The sequence below is a fragment of the Salminus brasiliensis genome, chromosome 1, assembly GCF_030463535.1.
Source record: "Salminus brasiliensis chromosome 1, fSalBra1.hap2, whole genome shotgun sequence".
NCBI classification, from domain to species: Eukaryota; Metazoa; Chordata; class Actinopteri; order Characiformes; family Bryconidae; genus Salminus; species Salminus brasiliensis.
The window spans coordinates 29325713-29351395 of NC_132878.1; the positions used below are offsets into that span (position 1 = coordinate 29325713).

Genomic DNA, 25683 nt, shown 5'->3' on the forward strand with positions numbered 1-25683 from the left:
ACATAACTATGTAATTAATTGTGTAATTGTACAGTATACCTTCATACAATAAAAAAAAACTCTTTTAAGGTGTGCATTCTGTTGTTCTGGGGGAATCTGTAGGGGTTTGCCTCCACCAAAATCTTTAAAAAGAGTTAAGACGCAATGAGTTAAGTCTTCCTCTTGTTTGGGCTCAGTCTTAATGTCGACCAGGCATAGTCTTGCACTTGTCTTGGAGAGAAGTGGTCAGCAGCACTTGAGGACAGTGAATTATCTTCACTCTTGAACTTGGAATTCTTGAACAGACTGTGAGTGAGTGTGAATGTGTGTGTGGTTGTAGACTAACCAGCCATGACCATTTCCCTGGCAGCAAGATTCACTCGTTCCTCACTGCTCACACTTTATAATTCTACTGGGTGTCAGGTCAGGGGGCTTTACAGGAATGTCCAACGTGATCCTTAGAATATTAGGATCATGCCCAGACATTTTTTTTTTACATTTTTCTTTCCAGCTCTTCTGGTCCAAAGTTTGCTGGATACGAGCAATTTGAGTATGTAATACCGTCTACCCTGGGACTTTGAAGGATCTGGTGCCAGATACCATAGGACACTTCAGACATCTTGCAAAGTCCATGCCCCGACGGGACAAAGCTGTTTTGGTGGCGCGAGGGAAGCCCACACAGTTCCATGCAGGTGGTTTTAACACTAGGGCTGACCGGTGTAGGTATGTGTTTGTGGGGCAGTGTGCGCCATTTTTGTGTAAATTTGCATAACCTACCTGTTCAGTGACTTGTTGTGGCTCGCTGTCAGCTCAAGCGGTTTAGGAACGTTACCCAGCACGCGGAACCAGCCAAAGGCGCTCCAGTAGGTAAAGGTGAGGGCTGATTTGCATATACACACTGCTCGGGGTTCCGGGAAGCTGTGGAAACAGGAAGAGTGCTCACACACCTGCGCAGGTAACACACACCAGCAGGTAAGAGAGACAACACGGCCACACACAAGTGCACACTTACCACTTTTATAGCTCATTTATCCATAGTTCACTTTAATATGACTGCTGGATGAGGGCACAGAGGAGTTCACTTTGAATAGATGGCGGAAGTGCTGCTTAGTTACCTGAGCAGGTGTGTGTGTATGTGTGTATGTGTGTGTATATATGTGTGTGTGTGTGTTCACGCTGTACTTGTTGATTTTTCGTCGACAGTGTGAGTGAGACACTGAGTTTTGGTGAGGTTTGGGCTTTAAGAGAGTGAAACTGTTAGCACTAGCTAGCTACCAGGCTAACAAGACTACATTCACACTGTAGCTAAAAAAAAACAACGATTGATGAATAGTGAAGAATGCAGTTTGCTTTCGGTTTAACCGTCTGTAACCGCTTATATCGTGTTTATAACGTGATCCAGCTAAAGACTACAGCTGTCGTGAGCGATGGCGAAGCGAAAAGGCACAGAGAATGAACAGGGCTCGGAGGCAGTAAACAGACCGGTGATCTGTCGAGCTGTCCTACCTGATCCAAATGTCCACCACAGCGCGCATTTACAGACAGAGAGGCAGTAACTCATAGAGGAATTATACAACCCGTTCTCTGTTAGCTACTTTTCCTGCTTACACCACTGATTTAATAGAAAAATGCCATTAACGTAAATTACTCTACAGGTAGGATAATCTGATAGATTACAGTGACTCATCAGAAAGCGCTTCCAGCAGTAGCTAAAACTACAGGTAAAATAATCTGATAGATTACAGTGACTCATCAGAAAGCGCTTCCAGCAGTAGCTAAAACTACAGGTAGGATAATCTGATAGATTACAGTGACTCATCAGAAAGCGCTTCCAGCAGTAGCTAAAACTACAGGTAAGATAATCTGATAGATTACAGTGACTCATCAGAAAGCGCTTCCAGCAGTAGCTAAAACTACAGGTAGGATAATCTGATAGATTACAGTGACTCATCAGAAAGCGCTTCCAGCAGTAGCTAAAACTACAGGTAAGATAATCTGATAGATTACAGTGACTCATCAGAAAGCGCTTCCAGCAGTAGCTAAAACTACAGGTAGGATAATCTGATAGATTACAGTGACTCATCAGAAAGCGCTTCCAGCAGTAGCTAAAACTACAGGTAAAATAATCTGATAGATTACAGTGACTCATCAGAAAGCGCTTCCAGCAGTAGCTAAAACTACAGGTAAAATAATCTGATAGATTACAGTGACTCATCAGAAAGCGCTTCCAGCAGTAGCTAAAACTACAGGTAGGATAATCTGATAGATTACAGTGACTCATCAGAAAGCGCTTCCAGCAGTAGCTAAAACTACAGGTAAAATAATCTGATAGATTACAGTGACTCATCAGAAAGCGCTTCCAGCAGTAGCTAAAACTACAGGTAGGATAATCTGATAGATTACAGTGACTCATCAGAAAGCGCTTCCAGCAGTAGCTAAAACTACAGGTAGGATAATCTGATAGATTACAGTGACTCATCAGAAAGCGCTTCCAGCAGTAGCTAAAACTACAGGTAGGATAATCTGATAGATTACAGTGACTCATCAGAAAGCGCTTCCAGCAGTAGCTAAAACTACAGGTAGGATAATCTGATAGATTACAGTGACTCATCAGAAAGCGCTTCCAGCAGTAGCTAAAACTACAGGTAGGATAATCTGATAGATTACAGTGACTCATCAGAAAGCGCTTCCAGCAGTAGCTAAAACTACAGGTAGGATGATCTGATAGATTACAGTGACTCATCAGAAAGCGCTTCCAGCAGTAGCTAAAACTACAGGTAGGATAATCTGATAGATTACAGTGACTCATCAGAAAGCGCTTCCAGCAGTAGCTAAAACTACAGGTAGGATAATCTGATAGACTGCTGTTATTATTATTTTTATTCTGAACAAACGTTCACAATTGAATCGATGAAACAAACAGTAACGTGTAGATGGGATTATGTAATAAACTAAAAATCAAGCTATTAACATTAAAAACTGTAAAAAAAATAATAATAATAATAATTAAATAAATAAATAAAAGTAGGATGTAATTATAGGCTGGCCGTTGGGAGGACGGTTGGAGAGGTAGGATGAATTGTTAGCACAGCGGCTAGTTTAGAGCTAGCAGCAGGACCGAGTGAAGCTCGTATATTCGCAGTGCTTCATGTCTTTAAACTGCTGTTCAGACGTTTGGGATGACCTATATTCAGATAGTAATATAATAATATGATTTATTCAGCGTATATTAAAGTATTAGAACTACCACAAGGCTTTTTAGACGATTTTTTGGATATTCAGGATCCAGTTCTACACACTGTCCCTGCTTTCATCCCTGACACAGGCTTGGCGCTGACACAGCCTATAGTCCCATTCATTAACAGCTGTTCAGCATTTTTCACTAGCCAGCGCTATATCACTGTAGAAAGTCCATGTCATGCTAAAATCATGTAGCTATCTCCATTTTTGCTGTTTTTGACTTATTAAATATTTTTTAATTAATCTGAGGCAAGACTGTGTCAACAAAATATTACAAAAAGATGACATGACAAAAAATTATGTGTTTATAATTAATGTTACATTCATGATACATGAATGAATGTGAATGAAATAATGAACAAAATAAATAAAAAATGACAGCTCATATTATGCTAGCTATCCCAGGCTTGTTTTATACCAGAAGGCGGAATCAATGTCCAGACCAAGCCCAAAAAAAAAAAAAAAACAAATTTTATATTGTTTATATTTCACATTCTGACCTTTTTTAGTCATTAGCAATAGTGATTCTAGCTTAGACATGTAGATTAGTTGGTTACATTTGCTTTCTGTACAGACTTGCTTAGTCTAGCTTATGTTAAAAAATGTAATCATATTTGGTGGATCTAATTGTTTTTCTTCTGATTTTTTTTTTTTTGTCCACAAGATGGTGTCGTGTTAATGCTGTTCCAGCAAAGGCAGGACTGAGGCTGTATTACATCGCCAACTACTGAATAAAGCACCCGCACAGCGATGGCTTCATTTACGGGTAAAGCAAGAGTTCCTCCCAGCTCAGTTTACCTCGACACAGTTAAAGTGTGCAGAATCCTCCACCCTACAGTGAAGATACATGGACCTGAGGAAATGGAGCAAGAGAACAACAAGCCATAAAAGTTCCTGAAATTAGGCCCTCGCTATACCAGATGTACTATATGTTTACCAATATTCCTGTTAAAAGAATAATTTTAATAACTTTCAGTATAATATAAAAACAATACAATAACTTATGAAACCAAGAAACATATCGATTATATTATAAATTATATATGTTTAGCTCCACCCATTCAGCCTACAGCAGTTTAGGTCAACCCATTCAACCTACAGCAGTAAAGTTATTAGGAGTATTTCAGACAGGACTGCTGTAAATAAGGCAGCCAATTAAAACAGTGCTCATTTACATACTTTAAAGGCACAGTACATCAACAGTCTGTTTAATGACTTTATCAGAAGTCATTTATTTGAAAGTGAAAACACTACACAAATATAGGAGGTGAAATAAGCATTTGTCCTCTTGTTCCTTTATTCATTCTTTGTGTTAGAAGTGTCCTGTCCTCACTTGAGTGTCCCGGTTGAGATGGACGAGTCGATGACCTCATCATCTCTGAACCTGGCCTGGCCAGTGTGTGTGCAGTGTTCAGCCCAAGCGGACGGCGTTAATGTCACTGTTAATGACGTGGCCGAAGTGGAGTACCCAGAAGATTACCCGGGGCATCCTGAGTCGGAATCAAAGGTCACGAAACCGGGCTGCCCTTTAACCACTCCCCCCTCTGACAAGCTTTGGATGTCCCGTGAGGCCATGGACGGATATTTACATCACCCACAGCGCCCCCTAAGTACATACACACTCGATTAATCTGTGCTAGAGGTGGGCGATATGGTAACCTTTAGTACATGACACATGATGGATGTCATCATAGATCATGTTTTAGAGGTCTGACAAGTTGGAAGAGATAAGCACCAGTAGTGCCTCTAGTGATGTCCTGATCTGATCCAGTGGATTGGGATTGGGGAACGTCCAGATGTATTTTAACGCATCAAGTATCTACGTATTCTTGATTTACAGCTGGTTAAAACCCAAACTATGGTGAAAACCCTCAGTTTTACCAGGGGCAGTTATTTAAATACTTATTGGTTATTAGTTTTTTTTTTATAATAATTATTTGCCATATACTTTTGTGGTATAATAATTAAATTAAAATGTAGTTTTTGACTGGAGGCTGACTATCCGATGCAAATGCAGAGGTGGAGTCAGCAAATGAGTACTTAAAACCTGTTCAGAATATTGAAGACTAAGGAAAAATTGTTACGTTTTTCATAGATCACTTCATGAATTAATCTTGAAACACACCCTATATTGGTATCAGTTGATACTACTCTTTAAGGTACTCCGAATCAGGGGCCAAAAATCTGGATCGGGACACCCCTAGTAGTGCTTCATAAATTTAGTTAAGTAAATAAATAGATACACTATATGGCCAAAAGTATTCACTCACCCATCCAAATCATTCAGGTGTTCCAATTAATTCCATGGCCTCAGGTGTATAAAATCAAGCGACTAGGTATGCAGACTGAGAATGGGTTGTTCTCAGGAGCTCAGTGAATACCAGCGTGTTACAGTGATAGGATGCCACCGGTGCAACAAATCCAGTATGGACATTTTCTCACTCTAAATATTCCACGGTCAACTGTAACCATGAAGTGGTAAAATGACATTGCGGGGTCAGCGGATGCTGAGGCGATTGTGTGCAGAGGTCGGCACCTTTCGCAGAGTCAGACCTCTAAACTTCATGTGGCCTTCAGATTAGCTCAAGAACAGTGCGTGGAGAGCTTCCTGGAATGGGTTTCCACGGCAGATCAGCTGCCGGATGCAGTGGTGTAAAGCACGCCGCCACTGGACTCGGGAGGACTTAGGAGCCGGGGGAGACGTGTTCTCTGGAGTGACGAATAACACTTCTCCGTCTGGCAATCTGATGGACGAGTCTGGGTTTGCCGGTTGCCAGGAGAACGGTACTTGACTGACTGCAAGTGTAAAGTTTGGTGGAGGGGGGATTATGGTGTGAGGTTGTTTTTTAATAGTTGGGTTTGCCTCTTTAGTTCCAGTGAAATGAACTCTTAATGCTTCAGGACACCAAGAGATTTTGGTCACTTTCATGCCAGTGCAGCGGAGAGCGGAGACAGCGAGCAAGACCTTCTCGTCCAACATCAGTATCTGATCTCAATGCGCTTCTGGAAGAATGGTCAAACATTCCCAAAAACACATTCCTCCTAAACCTTGTGGAAAGCCTTCCCAGAAGAGGGTGCCTGACATCATATTAAACCCTATGGATTAAGAATGGGATATCACTCAGGTTCATATGCGTGCAACGGCAGGCGAGCAAATACTTTTGGCAATATAGTGTATATTGACAAGTTGCCCACTTTTAATATCTAATAGACTGGATAATGTAGTTTCTGACACTTAAGATTCACTGTTATCTATAAACATGGACTAAAAGTAAGAACATGTTTAAGATTATAGACGCTCCCTGGTGTTTGTTTGTTTGTTTGGTAGCACTGCTACATTTGGAATTACATCATGGCCAAAGCTACTGGCACACCAGCACTGCTTTCACACATTATTTACATCTGTATTTTTTTACAATTTAAGAAAATACATTTTGTCTAGTCCATATCCGGAGTTTTATGTGGAATGATGTTACATGTGACTTTTTATGCAATGCGAGGGTTAAGAAATGAATGTGTGAATAACACATAATACAACAATAATAAGATGCACAGGGGTGTCAATATTTGCCTGTATGTTCAGCATACATTAAATAGAGTACAGTAAGTGGGTGATATTTACTCAGCAGAGGAATATAGACTACAAAAACATGTCCAACCTTTTTGCTGAATATTTTCTATGAAATTTGATTAATTACAACTGTATGTAGAAGGCACCTACAACTGACTTTTTTAAATGTTGCCTGCTTTTCAGTGGCCAACCCTGACAGTTACAGGCAGCCACAGCGTCCCCCGATGGATGACCTGTGTGAAGATTTCTCAGCTCTGTTTCCTCGCGAGCGGTGGAACCTTCCCAGTGAGGACGACGACAAAAGCTTGGAGCTGCCGGGCCCTCTTCGATCAGATGTTGAAGACAATGCATACAGACTGCTTAATCACCCTAGACAGCCTGGGCATCCTGGCTGCTGCCAGCTGCCGGCCAACGCTATGGGTAAGGAAAGATTCTGCTGTTCTGCAGTCTCCTTATTCAGTATCCAATATAATTTATTCAGCACCTACTTTAAATTATCCAGCATCTGCTGTGAAGTATTTAGCATCCAGTATGAATTATTCAGCAGCCACTGTGAATTATACAGCAGCCACTGTAAATTATTCAGCAGACTGTAAAATTATTCAGCAGCCACTGTGAATTACACAGCAACTGCTATGCATTATTCAGAATCTAGTATTAATTATTCAGCGTCTACTGTGAATTATTCAGCATCTACTGTGAATTATTCAGAATCTAGTATTAATTATTCAGCATCTATTGTGAATTATTCAGCATCTGCTGTGAATTATTCAGCATCTGCTGCAAATTATTTAGAATCCGCTGTGAATTATTCAGAATCTAGTATTAATTATTCAGCATCTGCTGTGAATTATTCAGAATCTAGTATTAATTATTCAGCATCTGCTGTGAATTATTCAGAATCTAGTATTAATTATTCAGCATCTGCTGTGAATTATTCAGAATCTGCTGATTCTGATGCTGATGTATCCACTATGAAGTATTCATTTTATCTGTCGTAAAAACGAATTCTGTGTAATTGTTTTAATATCTGGGATTGTATCATGACGTGTTGCTTTTTATTCTGCAGAAGCCCGATGCCCCAGATGGTGTCCATGTCAGCCAGCCCCTGTAAATCGTGCCTGGCCCAACCAGCCCCTTCGAGCACAGGCCAGGTAACACACATACAGTATACCAGGCAAGGTGGTCAGATTTTAAACATGATGTAAATAGGTTTACCCTAAAACGTACCCTGAAGTATTTACAGTATATTGTTATATATCTGGTTCTCCACAGGCCACCTTTTCATGGGGTTCCCATGGCAATGGCACAGGGCACGTCCCCTGAGTCCACAGCACCTGTGAGAGAGCTGATGTCAGAGGTGTGTGTCCTCCCTTCTCAGCCAATCACAGGCCACATGCCAATGCAGGAAGTGAGGCGGACCATCAGTCTCCCTGATGACTGCCGTGAGTGACACGTTATTAAAGTTATTGACAATAATTGAAACACTGCTTTTAGTGTTAACAGTTTAAATATAGTTTCAGTTCTTGTATTCACACTTAAAGAAGAACTACAGCAATTTTTCACATTCTCTGCATAACTTTAGATGAACTCATTTACTTTAATTCATTGAAGAGAAACTCATCAACTGGGATATCTTTACAGTGGTAGTAATAGGAACCAGACTTGACTATTACACAAATACAATCACTAAAACCACCAGTTTTAAATGTGATATTGATGATGATAAAACAGCTGCAAATCTGAACAAAGTATGTTTTCCCAAATATCCCTCCACCAAGTTAATGATATACCCAAAATGTAAAAAGTGTCGTAGGCATCAGGATGCAAATTCATGGCCATTTAGTGTAATAACTTTCTGTAAGGGAGATTTAATTGGTTCAGACCTCTGTGCACAATTCTGACTTGGTAAAAAACACAGAACAAGAAGTATATCAGCTTTAATGGGATATTCCACTAAGTTAAAGTAATGAGTAAGTGGGGTTAATTTTACAGAAATGAATAGGTCTGAGAGCCGGACTTTGAGTAAATACCCTACTACAGAATTTACAGAAGTCAAATATGTGCATAATTGATAAATGGGTAAAATTACACATGATTTAGTAACTGTGTGAAAGTGATACACCATTGTTTCCATTGTTTGAATATTATTCATATTTAAAATATGTGAACAGAATTTATTATTAACATCATTGCTTTTGATTAACCATTTTAGGAAATGTTTTCATCACCTATTCCGTGGACACGGCAAAGGAGATGTTTCCATTTGTGAGATTCTTAATGAGTCAAGGCTTTAGACCTGCTGTGAGTCTTACAACATCCATGGAGAACCGCTACAACAGCTTACAGTATTTTCCTAGTACTGTTTCTACAGGCCGTGTTCTGCAACACGCACTGTGATGGTGACAGTTCCTGTGCTCTGTCTGTCCTACAGATTGATATCTTTGATAACGCCGTGCGGCAGATGGACATGAATAAGTGGATGGATGGCTATTTAAAGGATGTAAGAGTTACTCATTTACTGAATTCCACTCTTGTTAATTCATCATCTATTCTGCTCTCAGCACAGTGCCTGTTAACGTACTGCAGGGCTGAACAAACAGGACAAAAGCATCAGTGTCAGAAACCACATCTATTATGAGTCTATTATGAATCTTTAAGAGATTACTAAAAAGCTCCACATGCTTTATGCTGGTCGGGTATAAGCTTTCATTACTTGTTAGCCACAGTAGCCTTGTAGCTCCAGTGTAAAACTAAAGAAGCACCAAACATTGCTCAGTTGATTGACTACAGTCACAGCTTTTTTGGGGGACAGATTATTGCTTCAAATAACTAGTGGTCGGATGTTATAATATGGGTCTGTTTTGTAGAAATCTGTACTCATCATTGTGGTCATCAGTCCCAAATACAAGATCGACGTGGAAGGGGACGGGTCAGACCAGCATGGACTGCACACAAAATATATACACACACAGGTGAGCCCAACCACACACACTCTTAGGTTGCCCTCGTTAATATAATTGTTGATCTTTTATTTTTTGTTTGTTTTGCCCTTAATGTTGTGCTGCACTTTTTTGTGTGTGGTGTTGCACCGTTACGCAGAGTATTATGAAACTGGATCATCAAGCATAAATGAATTTGCACAAGAAGGCACAAGGGATGTGGGTAGGGTGAGCAAAAGTGCTTATTGTAGTAAAAAAAACACAAGTAAAAAAAATGCATTGTGCAGCTGTTCCAACATGTCTTGTAATTAATAGCAGAGTTTCTGAGAAGTTTTATTTGTTTAAGAAGCTGTGGTTTGCTTGTGGTAGGGAGCAGCTCTGATGTGTCTGAATATGTTTTAGTAATTAGTCACAAAGATGATTTATTACTTTCAGATCCAGAACGAGTTTATCCAGCAGCGTTGTCTGAATTTCAGACTCGTTCCTGTACTCTTCCCCAATGCTAACCAGGTGAGTAAGAGCGCAGCCTGTTTAAATCCCTTCCCCTTACACCAAATAGAGTCCTTGAGCCATGACATGTTTGGTTACACTGGAGCTACAAGGCTAATGTGGCTAAAAAGCATCTCTCACAAGTTAGCACAACTGCTGCAAAACTCATGGCTAACAGTAAGCTATCAAAGCATAACAGCCAGTGTTTAGCATAGTCACATTATAATGAAGCTCGTGCTCTACTTGCTCCCATTCATTGTTAGCCATATCAGAATACTGGCCATATTATTTATTTATTTAATACAGAAAAATATTGCACATTTCTTTAATCCTGACTCTCTCTCTCTCTCTCTCTTACTCTCGCATTATCTCTCTCTCCACAGAGTCATGTTCCAATGTGGCTGCAGAGCACCCGGCTGTTCCGCTGGCCACAGGACGCTCAGGACCTGTTGCTTCGGCTACTGAGAGAGGAGAGATATATCCCTCCTCCACTGGGGAAGGAGCTGACCCTCACCATCAAACCACTATGCAACACAACACACAAATAAAACATTCTGCATAACGTTACACCCTCACCTTCAAACTGCTGTGCAGTATCTTATAAGGACACTGTATAGCAACAGCAACTTACAGCAGCAGTTTGGTGGTAGCACGACTGAGCTCTGATCCCAGGTGCAGTCGATCAGCCAAGACATGTTTGGATCTAAGTAGTGCTTCTTTATTTTGCAACAGGAGATGACATGTTGGCTATAAAACACAGGACTTCACAAGGCTGTCACTTGGACTACCTCCATGTAACCACGCCCATAATATTTTGCACCGCACACACGGTCATATCTGAGGTCCGGTTACTCCACCGTTCTGCTCTGTGGAGAAGTTTACAGAAATCATACCATGTTCTAAACCACATCGATTTACCAATCAAATGGAAATCTGGATTTGCTTTGAGAGACAGACTTTTGGGTGTGTGTTGGCAACTTTAGCCCAGCATCTTCCACTGTAAACTAAAGAAACACAGGTCAGATACCAAACACGTCTTGGCTGATCAACTGTATCTGGGGTCACTAATCAATCATGTTACTTAGATGTTCTGCTGAACTGTTCAATTAAGGGTTGCTAGTCATTCGTAATTGCAAAGCAGCACTTAGCAGTTAGCATGATCTATGTTTTTATGATTGTCTAGCTTCTGTCTGGCAAATGAACCTAATCAAACAATCTGTGGACTAATATAGGACATAATTTACCATCAGCTCTTATAGTAATTGTACTGACATACATATGTACATTATAAACAATGATTCTGTATGGTACTGAAAAAAGTGTTCTTTGACATGTTAAATTAGTGTATCCCTTTTTTGCTGTGATAAAAAAAACATTTTTAAAAGGTACCATAAAGAACCATATACAAGATGTTTTTAACCAGGCCCACAACCTTTATGATTCATTATAACTGCTCTAAGAAACCCTGCAGAACCCCTTTTTTAAATGTACATATATTCATCTAAAATACTTTTACAGCACATTTTAACATGAATGTCATCACTGTAGCTCTCCAGTTCATCTGTACACTGGAAAAGAAAAGCACATTGCGATGTAGTAGCAGCATCTGACCACAAGATGCCCCTCATGTTTTAGAGCAGTTATACACATCCTATACTTCTAACAGAAAACTGTAGTGACCCAATGTATTCAGTTTGTGAAGGAACTCACACTACACGATTCATTGGCCAGCACTGTTCATGTTCACAGGTTCATGTAGCCAGAATGCCAGCCAGTCAAAACTCAGGAGCCAGAGTGCCAGCCAATGAGCACTCTGTAGACAGAGTGCTTCCAAATGAGCACTCTGTAGTCAGAATGCCAATCAATCAGCACTCTGTAGCCAGAATGCAAGCCAGTGAGCACTCTGTACCCAGAATGCCAGCGAATGAGCACTCTGTAGTCAGAATGCCAATCAATCAGCACTCTGTAGCCAGAATGCCAGCCAGTGAGCACTCTGTAGCCAGAATGCCAGCCGGTGAGCACTCTGTAGCCAGAATGCCAATCAATCAGCACTCTGTAGCCAGAATGCAAGCCAGTGAGCACTCTGTAGCCAGAATGCCAGCCAACCAGCACTCTGTAGTCAGAATGCCAGCGAATGAGCACTCTGTAGTCAGAATGCCAATCAGTCAGCATTCTGTAGCCAGAATGCCAGCCAGTGAGCACTCTGTAGCCAGAATGCCAGCCGGTGAGCACTCTGTAGCCAGAATGCCAATCAATCAGCACTCTGTAGCCAGAATGCAAGCCAGTGAGCACTCTGTAGCCAGAATGCCAGCCAACCAGCACTCTGTAGTCAGAATGCCAGCGAATGAGCACTCTGTAGTCAGAATGCCAATCAGTCAGCACTCTGTAGCCAGAATGCCAGCCGGTGAGCACTCTGTAGCCAGAATGCCAGCCAACCAGCACTCTGTAGTCAGAATGCCAGCCGGTGAGCACTCTGTAGCCAGAATGCCAATCAGTCAGCACTCTGTAGCCAGAATGCCAGCCAACGAGCACTCTGTAGCCAGAATGCCAGCCAACCATCACTCTGTAGTCAGAATGCCAGCCGGTCAAAACTCAGGAGCCAGAGTGCCAGCCAACGAGCACTCTGTAGAAAGAGTGCTTCCAAATGAGCACTCTGTAGCCAGAATGCCAGCCAACCAGCACTCTGTAGTCAGAATGCCAGCCGGTGAGCACTCTGTAGTCAGAATGCCAGCCGGTGAGCACTCTGTAGTCAGAATGCCAGCCAACGAGCACTCTGCAGCCAGAATGCCAATCAATCAGCACTCTGTAGCCAGAATGCCAGACAGTCAAAACTCAGGAGCCAGAGTGCCATCCAATGAGTACTTTGTAAACAGAATGCCAGCCAGTCGGCACTGGGTAGACAGAATGCCAGCCAATCACCACTTACCAGAGGGTCTGAGAGCCATCAGAGCCGTCGCCATAATTTTCATCATGTTCCAGTTTCTGGTCAATGAACCTTGTAGTGTGAGTTCTTTCACAACAAAACCAGGAGCAACTAAATAAGCTCTGCATCTGTGGTTATAAAACAGTTGAGGCCTGGGTGCACAAAGCCTTGATAAAGTGTTCCATATACACACATTAGATCACACTAATCTGTTGTACTATGCCACTCATTTTCACAGATCCCCCAAGTGTCAGACCGCCTGCATAATGCCGACCCCCTGTAGCTCTTGTCTCGCATGTTTCGGTTCAGTGTTAAGTATGTCAGTGTGCACGCTAAACACACTAGAAGTAAATGCAACACTGTCGATTTCTGGTCGATTTCAGGCCAACAGGACCAATAGCATGCGGTGTACTGCTCACTGTCTGATACTTCACACACACCACTGTATAATACACTATATCAGTGCTTCATAAACACTGTACTTTACTGTGTGAACACTTTATTAATGCTGTATAAAAGCTTTAAAAACTGTGCTACAATTAAATACCACATATGAATGAACAGCACTGATCACTGATCCTCTGTCCATTTGGGTTCATCTTCACAGGCATTGAGCTTGACTGGAAAGAGAGCATCTGCCCTTATTTATCAGAGCTGCATACAGTAAAATCTGACCATAAAGCTTAACCTTCATTTCCTTCTTCATCGGTTTCACTCTGCTGTCACAGAGTGTGTATGTGTGTGTCCGGGGAGATGTGTGCAACTTTGGGTGATTAAATGGCTGTAATTTACAGCAGTGTGATTCACAGTGGGCCTCGGGTGATTTAGAGGCCTGCAGGAAGGCCGTCACGCACACATTTATCAAACAACAGAGCTGGGACAGGGGGAGGGGCTTGAACCACAACACCCATCATTCATCCCTCCTGCCATGGAGGAATATTCATGTCCCACCCACAGTCTTAACAGAGTGTTTACAGTGACTTTAAAGCACAGAGGTCAGCTAGACAGTAAGGAACTTTGCCTTGTGAAATTATATATCAGTCAGTGTTCTGCTTGTCAGCTATAATTGCTTATTAATCATTTGTAAGATGTTTATGACCTACACACGTGGACAATATTATTGGTACCCCTCGGTTAATGAAAGAAATGAATGATGGTACCCTTAACTTAATATTTTGTTGCACAACCTTTTGAGGCAATCACTGCAATCAAACGATTCTTGTAACTGTCAATGAGACTTTAGCACCTCTCAGCAGGTATTTTGGCCCACTCCTCGTGAGCAAACTGCTTCAGTTGTCTCAGGTTTGAAGGGTGCCTTTTCCAGACAGCATGTTTCAGCTCCTTCCAAAGATGCTCAATAGGATTTAGGTCAGAGCTCATTGAAGGCCACTTCAGAATAGTCCAATGTTTTCCTCTTAGCCATTCTTGGGTGTTTTTAGCTGTGTTTTGGGTCATTATCCTGTTGCAAGACACATGACCTGCGACTGAGACTAAGCATTCTGACACAGGGCAGCACATTTCTCTCTTGAATCCCTTGATAGTCTTGAGATTTCATTGTACCCTGCAAAGATTCAAGACACCCTGTGCCAGATGCAGCAAAGCAGCCCCAGAACATAACAGAGCCTCCTCCATGTTTCACAGTAGGGACAGTGTTCTTTTCTTGATATGCTTCATTTTTCGGTCTGTGAACGTAGAGCTGATGTGCCTTGGCACATCAAAGTTCCATTTTTGTCTCATCTGTCCATAGGACATTCTCCCAGAAGCTTTGGGGCTTGTCAACATGTAGTTTGGCAAATTCCAGTCTCTTTTTTTATGATTTGTTTTCAACAATGGTGTCCTCCTTAGTCGTCTCCCATGAAGTCCACTTGAGTCCACTTGTTCCTTGAGCTTGAAGTTCACCTTTAATCTCTAGACATTTTTCTGAGCGCTTGTTACCATTCGTATTATCCATCTCTTTGATTTGTCATCAATTTACCTCCTGCTGCCACGTCCAGGGAGGTTGGCTTCAGTTCCATGGATCTTACATTTCTTAATAATATGTGCAACTGTAGTCACAGGAACATCAAGTTGCTTGGAGATGGTCTTATAACCTTTAGCATGCTTGTCTATAATTTTCTTTCTAATCTCCTGAGACAACTCTTTTCTTCGCTTCCTCTGGTCCATGTTTAGTGTGGTACACACCATGTCACCAAATGGCACAGTGACTACCTGTAGCCCTATATATAGGCCCACTGACTGATTACAAGATTGTAGACACCTGTGATGCTAATTAGTGGACACACCTTGACTCAACATGTCCCTTTGCTCATTACTTTCAGGGGTACCATCATCTTTGTCCAGGCCTGTTTAATGAGTTTATTTTTTTTAAATAATTCTGTTGAAGCATGGTTCAAAATCAATGTCAGATTTTCATTAGTTCATTTTCATAGAATTTTTATGTATTATTACTTTTGTCAGATTCAAGTTATTTCTGTGACCATTGTGGGTTTTTCTTTCATTAACTGAGGGGTACCAACAATTATGTCCACGTGTGTAACTAATAACCATTAAAAAACAAATCATATAAAATAAACCATTCATACATTTATGAGGATGGTGCTGAGAATGATCCTACGTACTCTGTTGTGGTCCTGTGGAGTCCTGACCTTTGAGGAACAGTGTGAAAGGAGGTTTACAAAGAAATAATGGTGGTCAAATTATCAGAATATTATGACCACAATTATGTTAGCTCCACATACCATATAGGTGCCTTATATATAGACAGATGTGCCTTTAAAATATTCAGCAGTGAGAAAAGAATTAGCAGCATGGCTGCAGCAGCTCTCAAAAGAAAAAAACAACGCCTAAGAAAGACCTGCTTTTGGCTCTGTAAAGAACCTTTCAACCTCATTGTCAATAAGTTGTGAGTATGAAGAAGCTACATGAAGTTTGAAGAAGCGTGATGTATCAGAAATGTCTCTAATAGCTGTGTGGTTGCACATTAATAAGCCATGCAATATAATAAAATGTAACTGCTGGTGTTGTAGCCACTGTATGCAGTAGCAGTAGCAGTTCTAACAGGAAAAGCAGCAGTTCATATACATGTAATTACCCTCATCTTATTACACATTTATAATCACAATATTGTGCATATGCTGGTATAGCTATAAAGATACTCTTGGGTAATTGGTCAACTATGAAAGCTGTACTACTGTAAGCCACCTGTAGCAGTAGGTTGGCTAAGTTAATTAATAAAGAGTTTTTAGAGGCGGTTATTATAAAGTGGGACTAACGAAGCAGTTAAGAGTACAGTCCATGTACGCTGCAAAAACAGCTTGTTTTGAATTGACCGTTACTGTGATGACACGTTCATTTACATATCCCTGCCTGTTTGTTTTAGCCCCTCCCATTCACACTTTAGTTCTCAGGAGAGTATTCGCTTTATAAAATAAGGTACAGCCAGAACTCATTATTTATATGAGTCTTAAAGGCAGAGTCTGTTTCACTATAAGGGGGGAAAGAGAGGCTGAATTATGACCCACATGGACGCTATAGGTGTGACTCAGAAGGAAGTTAGAGGAGAAATGGAGGATATTGGCCCTTTAAAAAGAACTGAGGGCGTTTCAGGTATTTGCCCTTGAAACTGTGTTGAGTTATGTTGTAGTATATACACACACACATCCACACATCCACACAGATACACACATCAGCCCAACTCCCCCGTACCACTGTGTGCAGGATTTTTTGAGGAAATGTGTAAAGCGGAACTGGTGTGTGTTTATCAGTGAAGTGTGTAAATGATTGATGGCAGTAAACTGGGACAGGCCCGCAGATAAGGACGAAGAGTGTTTACTTTCCGCACAGAACAGCTTAAACAGGCCTTAAAGCAGTACTCCACGACTTTCCTAATCTCCATCTGGTGTATCAACACGCTTCCCTGAACTGACAACAGACCACAGAAACCAAAAAAACACACAAAAATTACTTTACTATAAACCCATTAAAAGAACAATAGAAATCAATTGGCTGTTGCTTTCAGTACTGCTTTCCATCCTAATTCATATCTGCTGTACTTATAGAATTCCGTTGATCACTTCATTCTGGATATTAATGATATTAGAACTTCATTCTGGATATTAATAATATTAGAGCTTCATTCTGGATATTAATGATATTAGAGCTTCATTCTGGATATTAATGATATTAGAACTTCATTCTGGATATTAATGATATTAGAGCTTCATTCTGGATATTAATGATATTAGAACTTCATTCTGGATATTAATGATATTAAAGCTTTATTCTGGATATTAATGTTATTGGAACTTCATTCTGGATATTAATGATATTAAAGCTTCATTCTGGATATTAAAGATATTAGAACTTCATTCTGGATATTAATGATATTAAAGCTTTATTCTGAATATTAATGATATTAGAGCTTCATTCTGGATATTAATGATATTAGAACTTAATTCTGGATATTAATGTTATTAGAGCTTCATTCTGGATATTAATGTTATTAATGCACTTTATTCTGGATATTAATGTTATTAGAGCTTCATTCTGGATATTAATGTTATTAGAACTTCATTCTGGATATTAATGATATTAGAGCTTCATTCTGGATATTGATTAGAATTATTGCAACTTCATTCTGGAGGTTTATATTCTTATATATTCACATATTAAATGGATATCAATGCATATTAACAAATTGCATAATCAGCAACAAACCCTTTGTTCCTCTGAATGATCACTAGAGGGCGTTCGTGTTTATTTTAATCGTTCTAAGAAGCGCACCGCCCCTTTTCTTACTTGACCAATCAGCAAACGACTACCTTTCCTCTAATCCAATCAGATGTGTAATCCCTTTCTGCTTTGCCATTACTTTCTGTTTCGGTTACATCAGTGTTTACTGATTAGTTTTCTATTGATATTGATGTATTGGAAGCAGAGCTTGTCCTTGTTCTCCTTCACTCGTTGTTTTCCCATTAATTTCACCATTTAATTTGACTAAAATCAGCCAAATGATTCAAGTCTAAAGTTACCTCTGTATAACAGTAGAACTGAGAGCTAAGCTCATTCCTACAGTGCTTAACGTTGGGCTTCACTTGTCTGACTAACTGAGAAATCCTGCTGTGTAAAACCCCGCCAGATTTATGCAATGAATTATCCGCCGATTGACATGTGGGCGGGGCACACCGCGCAAATTAGCATACTCATTTGTATTTCACTTTCAGATGGAAAAGTTTGCGGGACAGTCGAAGAGCAAAAATGCAGACTTGTGCTGTGCTCCACAAAACGTCCGATTATAAAACATGTGCAAAATAAATAAATAAACAAGCTACGCTCCCAGTAATCGCAAAACAAACACTAATAAATATGCAAGACTTCTCATGCCATCCAATCGCACGGCTGCAATGCAAATAAGTACGCCATGGTTCTTTAAATATCCAATCACAAACCAAACATGCAAATCAGCGCGCTGTACTCTGAACAACGTCCAATCGCATATCTAAAATGCAAATCATATTCTAATTAGTCTATTCGTCTCGCCTGCGAGGGCGGGGCTAGCCCGGGCAGCGCTGTGATCGTATTACAGGCGGGGAAAGAGAGAGGGAGACACGGAGCGGCGAGGCGCCAGAGCCGGGGACAGAAAGCCCGGACACCCGGGGGCTTGAGGTGAACCAAGCGCCCGCACACAAACACTGGATTAAGCCCCGAAAACACGAAGCATGGTCTCCAAGAGCCCTTCGGACCATTTTAGCGTCGACCCGAGAGCAAGACAACGTCGCATTAAGGAGCTTTTCACCGCCGAGAGGACTGAGGGGAGCGAGATTTCGGATTAGCCCGCTGGCTAACCTAGCTTTAGCCGCCATGCAGAATTCCTATGGGCAGCAGGCTAAGCTAAGGTAAGCTAAACCGAGCTAACCCAGGCTATCTCCCCGCCGTGTGTTTGGAAATAAAAGAAACGGGAACGCTGTCATGTCGATTTTGAAGACACACGGTGCTCCAAACCGCTGATTTTGTGTAAATATTTAGCGGTCAGTGCGAGTGGAGAGCGTTTTTGGTTGTTTGCTGCAGCTGTGGGACCACAGCCAGAGCGCCACTGCACAATCACATTTCAGTCAGAGCTGTGGAGCAGCACGGCGCTTCCCCCCGTCCTGAGGACACCACAGGATTCCTGAAATATTGAACACGCCAGAGGATTTCTACCGGACCGAGAACACGAGAGGACTTCTGAAATACTGACAACAGCGCTAAACGCACCAGAGGACCAGGGTCTCTGAATTACCGAAAGCTCAGGATTTCGAGGATTTCCTGCGGTGCTGGTTTTGGTTTTAAAGCCTGCCTCCTGCCAAACTGCCTCATTTTCTGGATGCTGCAGGCTGGCTGCCCAAGTCTTGCCAGCTTAGTACAGCACCACAACAAACACAGCAACTACAGCAACAACAGCAAAAAAAATCCAATAGCAGCTGTAACTAACACACACACACACACACACACACACACACACACACAAACTACCACAGACATAAGCAGATCACCAACAGGGTCAGCTACAACATAAACACTGATCTCCACAACAGTAGCACTTTGAACACCGCAACATCTGCCAAGTAAACAACAGCATTACAGTGTTAACAGCTACAATGTAAGCAACACCATTTGCATAATTACCAGTGTTTACTACATAAACATTACGGGGTTAGCAGCATCTTACTTTGTTAGAAACACCGTCTGCAGTGTGAACTCAACAGTAGCAAATTCAGCGTCATCTACAATGCAATCATCTGCCATATGAACAGTCTTCAGCGTAAAAACCATCTACAATGTGAGCATCTACAACGCCAGCATCTACAATGCAAACAGCATCTACTTCAGCATCTACAGCGCAACCACCATCTACAATGTCAGCGTCTACAACGTAAACACCATCTACGGTGTCTACAACACAAATACCACCTACAGCATAAACAGCAGCACCTACGGCAGCCACACAGACTCCCCCAGCAGCAGTGCCGTGTGTAATCACCCCAATCCTCTGGCAGCATGTTCTCTGTGCGGATCGTGTGCGCGGATTACTATATGGCCGCCCCCCTGGCTGGGCTGGACGTGTGTTACTCTGAGTTTAGGGACAGCGAGGTGAAGCGGGTGCCAGTGGTCCGGATCTTCGGCTCCACGCCTGCAGGTACGTGTGTACTTTGTGTTAATATGCACTGTAATCTCCATTGTCTGGGGTGTCGCACTCTCTCACGCAGGTGAACTACTCAAGCCTAAACCCAGACCTGTCCAATAGGAGGAGGGATCAGGGATACTCCTTTTGGAAGACCCACTTTGGGCCTGAATTATCCGGTTTCTTTGAAATGTTCTGCGAATTAATGAGTTGATATGACATTTAATATTAACAGGCCTGCTGTTCCCAACACGCATGCACAAACCTTCCTTCTAGGGGCAGTGGTGGCTCAGCGGTTAGAGCGCCGGGCTATCGATAACAAGGTTGTGGGTTCGATTCCTGGGCTCAGCAAGCTGCCACTGTTGGGCCCTTGAGCAAGGCCTTTACCCTCTCTGCTCCCTGGGCGCTGGAGTTGGCTGCCCACCGCTCTGGGTGTGTGTGTACTCACTGCCCCAAGTTTACTAGTGTGTGTGTGTGTGTGTGTGTGTGTTCGCTACCAGAGATGGGTTAAATGCAGAGGACACATTTAGTGACAAATACTTTACCTTTACCTTTTTCACATGCAGCTTTATTCTGTACAATCATGCAGCACTTTTATGTCTTTTTACACCTTAAAAACCACCTTAATAATGTTAAACATTCAGACACAATCCTAAAAAGGTCATTAAGCACAAAATTTCAGCTGTTTGCAATAAACCAGGCAAACAAGAACAATTTACACACCTTAACATGACTAATAAAAGAAGTGCTTTTTCCACATTCAACACAAATTTGCAAATCAGAGGGCTCTCTTTTCAGTACCTAAATGGCTGATTTGCCCTCTGTCACAACCATATGCATATTAAAATGTAAGGACACAACACTGAAAGATCTCATTTGTCCACTTATCCAAGTTGGCCTGACATATTTGGAATCTGATGTGAGTTTCTTTAGTTTACAAACAAAAATGCTAGGCTAATGTTGCTAACAAACACTGGACTTGGACTGTCCTTGATCTTTTCTCAGTTAACACCCGCAAAAAATGTAATTTAGTTGTATTACTATTCAAACTGGACCACAGTGCCCCTTCCTACAGAACATGGTGTATTGCTCTTCTTAGTGAGGTTTCTTGACATGGGAGGATTCAGTTGGACAGTTAGCACCCATGGGAGTGTGTTTATCTTTTGAGCCATTCACCCCTGCAGCCCACCTGTCACTGGGTTTACACTCAGAAGGAAGTGTTATTCTACACATAAACAGAAACACAGCCCGGCTCTTCCATCATGATGAGGGTATGGTTGTAGTTTGGATGGAAATCAGACTTACTCCAAATGTAGTCAGTCAGCTAAGACATGTTTTGATCCTTTAGATTCACCGCAGGAGCTGTTAAGTTTTACCCAACTGATTGATGCTGGAGCTATGAGACTAATGTAGCTAACAAGTACAGACTGCTGTATCCGACAGACCAGACTGATTGGCACTGGGGCTGAAGCTATAGCCAACTAATTGGCGTTAGAACTGTGAGGCCAGTGTAGCTAACAAGTAACAGAAGCTATACCCAACTGACATGACTGATTGGCATTGCAGCTGTGAAGCTATACCCGACTGATAGGCGCTGCAGCTGTGAAGCTATACCCGACTGATAGGCACTGCAGCTGTGAAGCTATACCCGACTGATTGCTGCTGTGAAGCTATACCACGACTGATAGGCGCTGCAGCTGTGAAGCTATACCCGACTGATTGCTGCTGTGAAGCTATACCCGACTGATAGGCGCTGCAGCTGTGAAGCTATACCCGACTGATTGCTGCTGTGAAGCTATACCACGACTGATAGGCGCTGCAGCTGTGAAGCTATACCCGACTGATTGCTGCTGTGAAGCTATACCCGACTGATAGGCGCTGCAGCTGTGAAGCTATACCCGACTGATTGCTGCTGTGAAGCTATACCCGACTGATTGGTGCTGTGAAGCTATACCCGACTGATTGGAGCTGTGAAGCTATACCCGACTGATTGGCGCTGGAGTTCTGAAGCTATACCCGACTGATTGGCGCTGGAGTTCTGAAGCTATACCCGATTGATTGGCGCTGGAGTTCTGAAGCTATACCACGACTGATTGGCGCTGGAGTTCTGAAGCTATACCCGACTGATTGGAGCTGGAGCTGTGAAGCTATACCACGACTGATTGGTGCTGGAGTTCTGAAGCTATACCCGACTGATTGGAGCTGTGAAGCTATACCCGACTGATTGGAGCTGTGAAGCTATACCCGACTGATTGGCGCTGGAGTTCTGAAGCTATACCCGACTGATTGGAGCTGGAGCTGTGAAGCTATACCACGACTGATTGGCGCTGGAGTTCTGAAGCTATACCCGACTGATTGGCGCTGGAGTTCTGAAGCTATACCCGACTGATTGGTGCTGGAGTTCTGAAGCTATACCCGACTGATTGGAGCTGTGAAGCTATACCCGACTGATTGGTGCTGTGAAGCTATACCCGACTGATTGGAGCTGTGAAGCTATACCCGACTGATTGGCGCTGGAGTTCTGAAGCTATACCACGACTGATTGGTGCTGGAGTTCTGAAGCTATACCACGACTTATTGGTGCTGGAGTTCTGAAACTATACCACGACTGATTGGAGCTGGAGATGTGAAGCTATACCCGACTGATTGGAGCTGGAGTTCTGAAGCTATACCCGACTGATTGGTGCTGTGAAGCTATACCCGACTGATTGGAGCTGTGAAGCTATACCCGACTGATTGGCGCTGGAGTTCTGAAGCTATACCACGACTGATTGGAGCTAGAGCTGTGAAGCTATACCCGACTGATTGGAGCTGCAGCTGTGAAGCTATACCCGACTGATTGGCGCTGGAGCTGTGAAGCTATACCCGACTGATTGGCGCTGAAGTTCTGAATCTATACCCGACTGATTGGAGCTGGAGTTCTGAAGCTATACCCGACTGATTGGCGCTGGAGCTGTGAGGCTATGCCCGACTGATTGGCGCTGAAGTTCTGAATCTATACCCGACTGATTGGCGCTGAAGTTCTGAATCTATACCCGACTGATTGGTGCTGGAGTTCCGAATCTATACCCGAATGATTGGCGCTGGAGTTGTGAGGCTATACCCGACTGATTGGTGCTGGAGCTGTGAGTCCTGCCTATTCATTCTACCGCAGTTTAGCGGCGGGGGGTGGGGGGGGTAATACAAGAGAAATGTGGCACATGGGCTCTTTAATGACATGACGTGGACCACGCTGCAGTGTTTGTGTGTAAAGCTGAGTGCTGCCAGTCACTCCAGCAGGACAGTGAATTCAGGTCAGGCAGCTGCGCCTTAAATCCTTAAATGAACTCAGAGAGAGGGAGAGAGAGGGGCTGTTTTTGATTTGTTTTGTTTTTTTGACGTGTGTTTCTCCCTGAGAGCAGAGTGGCGTCTGCATGTGCGACGAGTTACAGCACAGCATTGTAAACACACATGCTAACATCTCTCGCTCCCTCTCTCTCCCCCTTTCTTTCCTCTCTCTCCCCCTTTCTTTCCTCTCTCTCCCCCTTTTTTTCCTCTCTTTCCCTCTCTCTCTCCCCTTCCCTCCCTCTCCCCGTCACACTGACCTGCCCTGGGTTTATTAATGACAGGAGTGTGTGTGTGTGTGTGTGTGTGTGTGTGTGTGTGTTGGGGTGTAAAAGCAGGACGCCCCAGGGCCGGAAAATCCCTTTAGCAGAGCCTTCTGCCTGATGTGTGTGGTTAGTTACTGTGTAGCACTTTCTGAGCTCTGGTGTGGGATTAGATGCCGTTAGCCCATTAGCATAAGGGTGGGTGTGTTTTAGTGGGGGGTCTATCAATCAGGGACCTGTCAGGAACTGGATAACATACATGGAATACATGCAATGAAGCAATGCTGTGTAGTATTTTTACCTTTAAATAGCAGCTTAAGAATAATGGCAATGCTCCACTGACCTGTAATAGGGAGAACAGCGTCTCTGTCATTACTACTTTGGTGAAGCGAGCAGTATAAGACTCATAGGAACTTTGTAGCACTGCGTAACCTAAGCCATATAAGTGTAAAATCCTGCTATATGAATGTACCGACTGGGTCCACATGATTCTTTCACTACCTCTCTGTCCTGTACAGAAATCAATGTGTAGTGTGTCTTTTAGAGGAGGCTCAAAGAGCGAATTACACTTCCTGAATTCTTGAATAAAAAATATATTTATTTAGAGAAAGCGAGAGAGAAGAACAAGGTTCCTGCATGACACTGGACCTGAATTGTCGTGAGAGGACCTGTAGAGGTGTGTGAGGGTAATCGCTTTGTGTGTGTGTGTGTAAGAGTGAGAGTTCAGTTCTGAAAATAGAAGCAGGAATGCACCCCTAGTGCCGACTCAGAGGGGTAATCCTGCAGTGGTTCTTTGACACTGCAGTAATTTGGGAGAATTGGTGGGGGTGGTGGGGAGTAAAGCGTTGTTTGATGTTGGGGTACCCTGCCGCTCTGGAATTTATCATCCATTAGCAGCTCTCTCGCTCTCTCTCTCTCTCTTTCACGTTTCGTCTTTCTCCCTATCTCTCTTTATCTAGCTGTGTTTCTCTTTCTTAATTTCACGCACTCTTCTTACTCTCTTGCTCAGTCTCTCTCCCTCTATCCTGTTATATCTTGCTTTCTTGTCCTTCAGTTGCTGTTCACTGTTTTGCTTCATTAGACACGAATCTCTTGCTCTGATTGGCTGCTGGAACAGAGTGGCTGGAGCTTTCATACAGTGGAAGACTCAGTCATGGTTGTGTAATGTGGGAGTGACAGAGAAAACACACGCACACCTCTGTCTGAGAACTGCCTTAGTTTTCTGTCACCCGAGGAAGAAACGTGTGGGTGTGTTCTGTTCTGGAGGAATTTGGCAGCTAAAGACCTTCAATTTGAAACAAGAAACGAGAGTGTAATGCCAAACACACATTCACACACTTGAACTGAAACAGGGAAGCTGATAGGATTTTAATCATTCATTTTCATTAATGTCTTGTTCTGTTCAGGTTGGAGGATTTTTTTGGATAGGATAATTTTGTGAATTATCCTACTGTGTGTGTGTGTGTGTGTGTGTGTGTGATTGGAACTTTTGTTCCAATCAGGGCAGGTTTTGTGTTCATCAGGACCTCTAATAAACACATTGGTAACACACACACAAACTCCTAGACAGTGACTAAATGGTCAGTTCCTTTAGTTGCCGTGGTGGATGTGGAAAAACGGGCAGATACGCTTTCCTGCTCGTTACAGTTTGAATACTGGGTCAGGCTATCACATCTGGGCTGAATCGACAAAAGGTCTACTAGAAGGTGACAGTAGTTTTAATGGTGGTCACAGGAGGAATGTGTCTACACAGTGCAGTGTGTGGACCCGCTGCAGGTGAGGTATGGGGCTGC

The 25683-nt window shown here is 42.6% G+C and overlaps 2 protein-coding genes across 5 annotated transcripts in view; both read left to right on the forward strand.

Annotated features, from left to right (window-relative positions):
• Positions 1-890: 890 nt before the first annotated feature.
• Positions 891-13705, forward strand: traf3ip2a (TRAF3 interacting protein 2a). Of its 2 annotated transcripts, none has more exons than XM_072676701.1 (11): positions 891-951; positions 3884-3985; positions 4536-4829; positions 6974-7210; positions 7860-7944; positions 8066-8235; positions 9006-9094; positions 9225-9293; positions 9661-9765; positions 10168-10242; positions 10605-13705. In XM_072676701.1, exons 2-11 carry the CDS (start codon positions 3970-3972, stop codon positions 10767-10769), a joined length of 1305 nt encoding a protein of 434 aa, XP_072532802.1. In that variant the 5' UTR covers positions 891-951; positions 3884-3969; the 3' UTR covers positions 10770-13705. The 2 variants fall into 2 exon arrangements, with proteins under 2 accessions (XP_072532802.1, XP_072532803.1); XM_072676702.1 differs by having other exon boundaries at positions 4539-4829.
• A 5033-nt stretch (positions 13706-18738) lies between these two features.
• The window catches only part of rev3l (REV3 like, DNA directed polymerase zeta catalytic subunit), a 37584-nt gene continuing 30639 nt past the window's right edge, over positions 18739-25683 (forward strand). For all 3 annotated transcript variants that reach the window (XM_072676703.1, XM_072676704.1, XM_072676705.1), the window contains exon 1: positions 18739-20318. In XM_072676703.1, coding sequence (XP_072532804.1) covers positions 20180-20318 — 139 coding nt within the window. In that variant the 5' untranslated portion in view covers positions 18739-20179. The remainder of the gene's footprint in view (positions 20319-25683) is intronic.

Excerpts from the sequence above, each read along its gene's own strand:
- traf3ip2a (XM_072676701.1), top strand. Across the intron at positions 4,830-6,973 it reads TCACCCACAGCGCCCCCTAA|TGGCCAACCCTGACAGTTAC; the intron begins GTACATACACAC and ends CCTGCTTTTCAG. Across the intron at positions 9,766-10,167 it reads CAAAATATATACACACACAG|ATCCAGAACGAGTTTATCCA; the intron begins GTGAGCCCAACC and ends TATTACTTTCAG.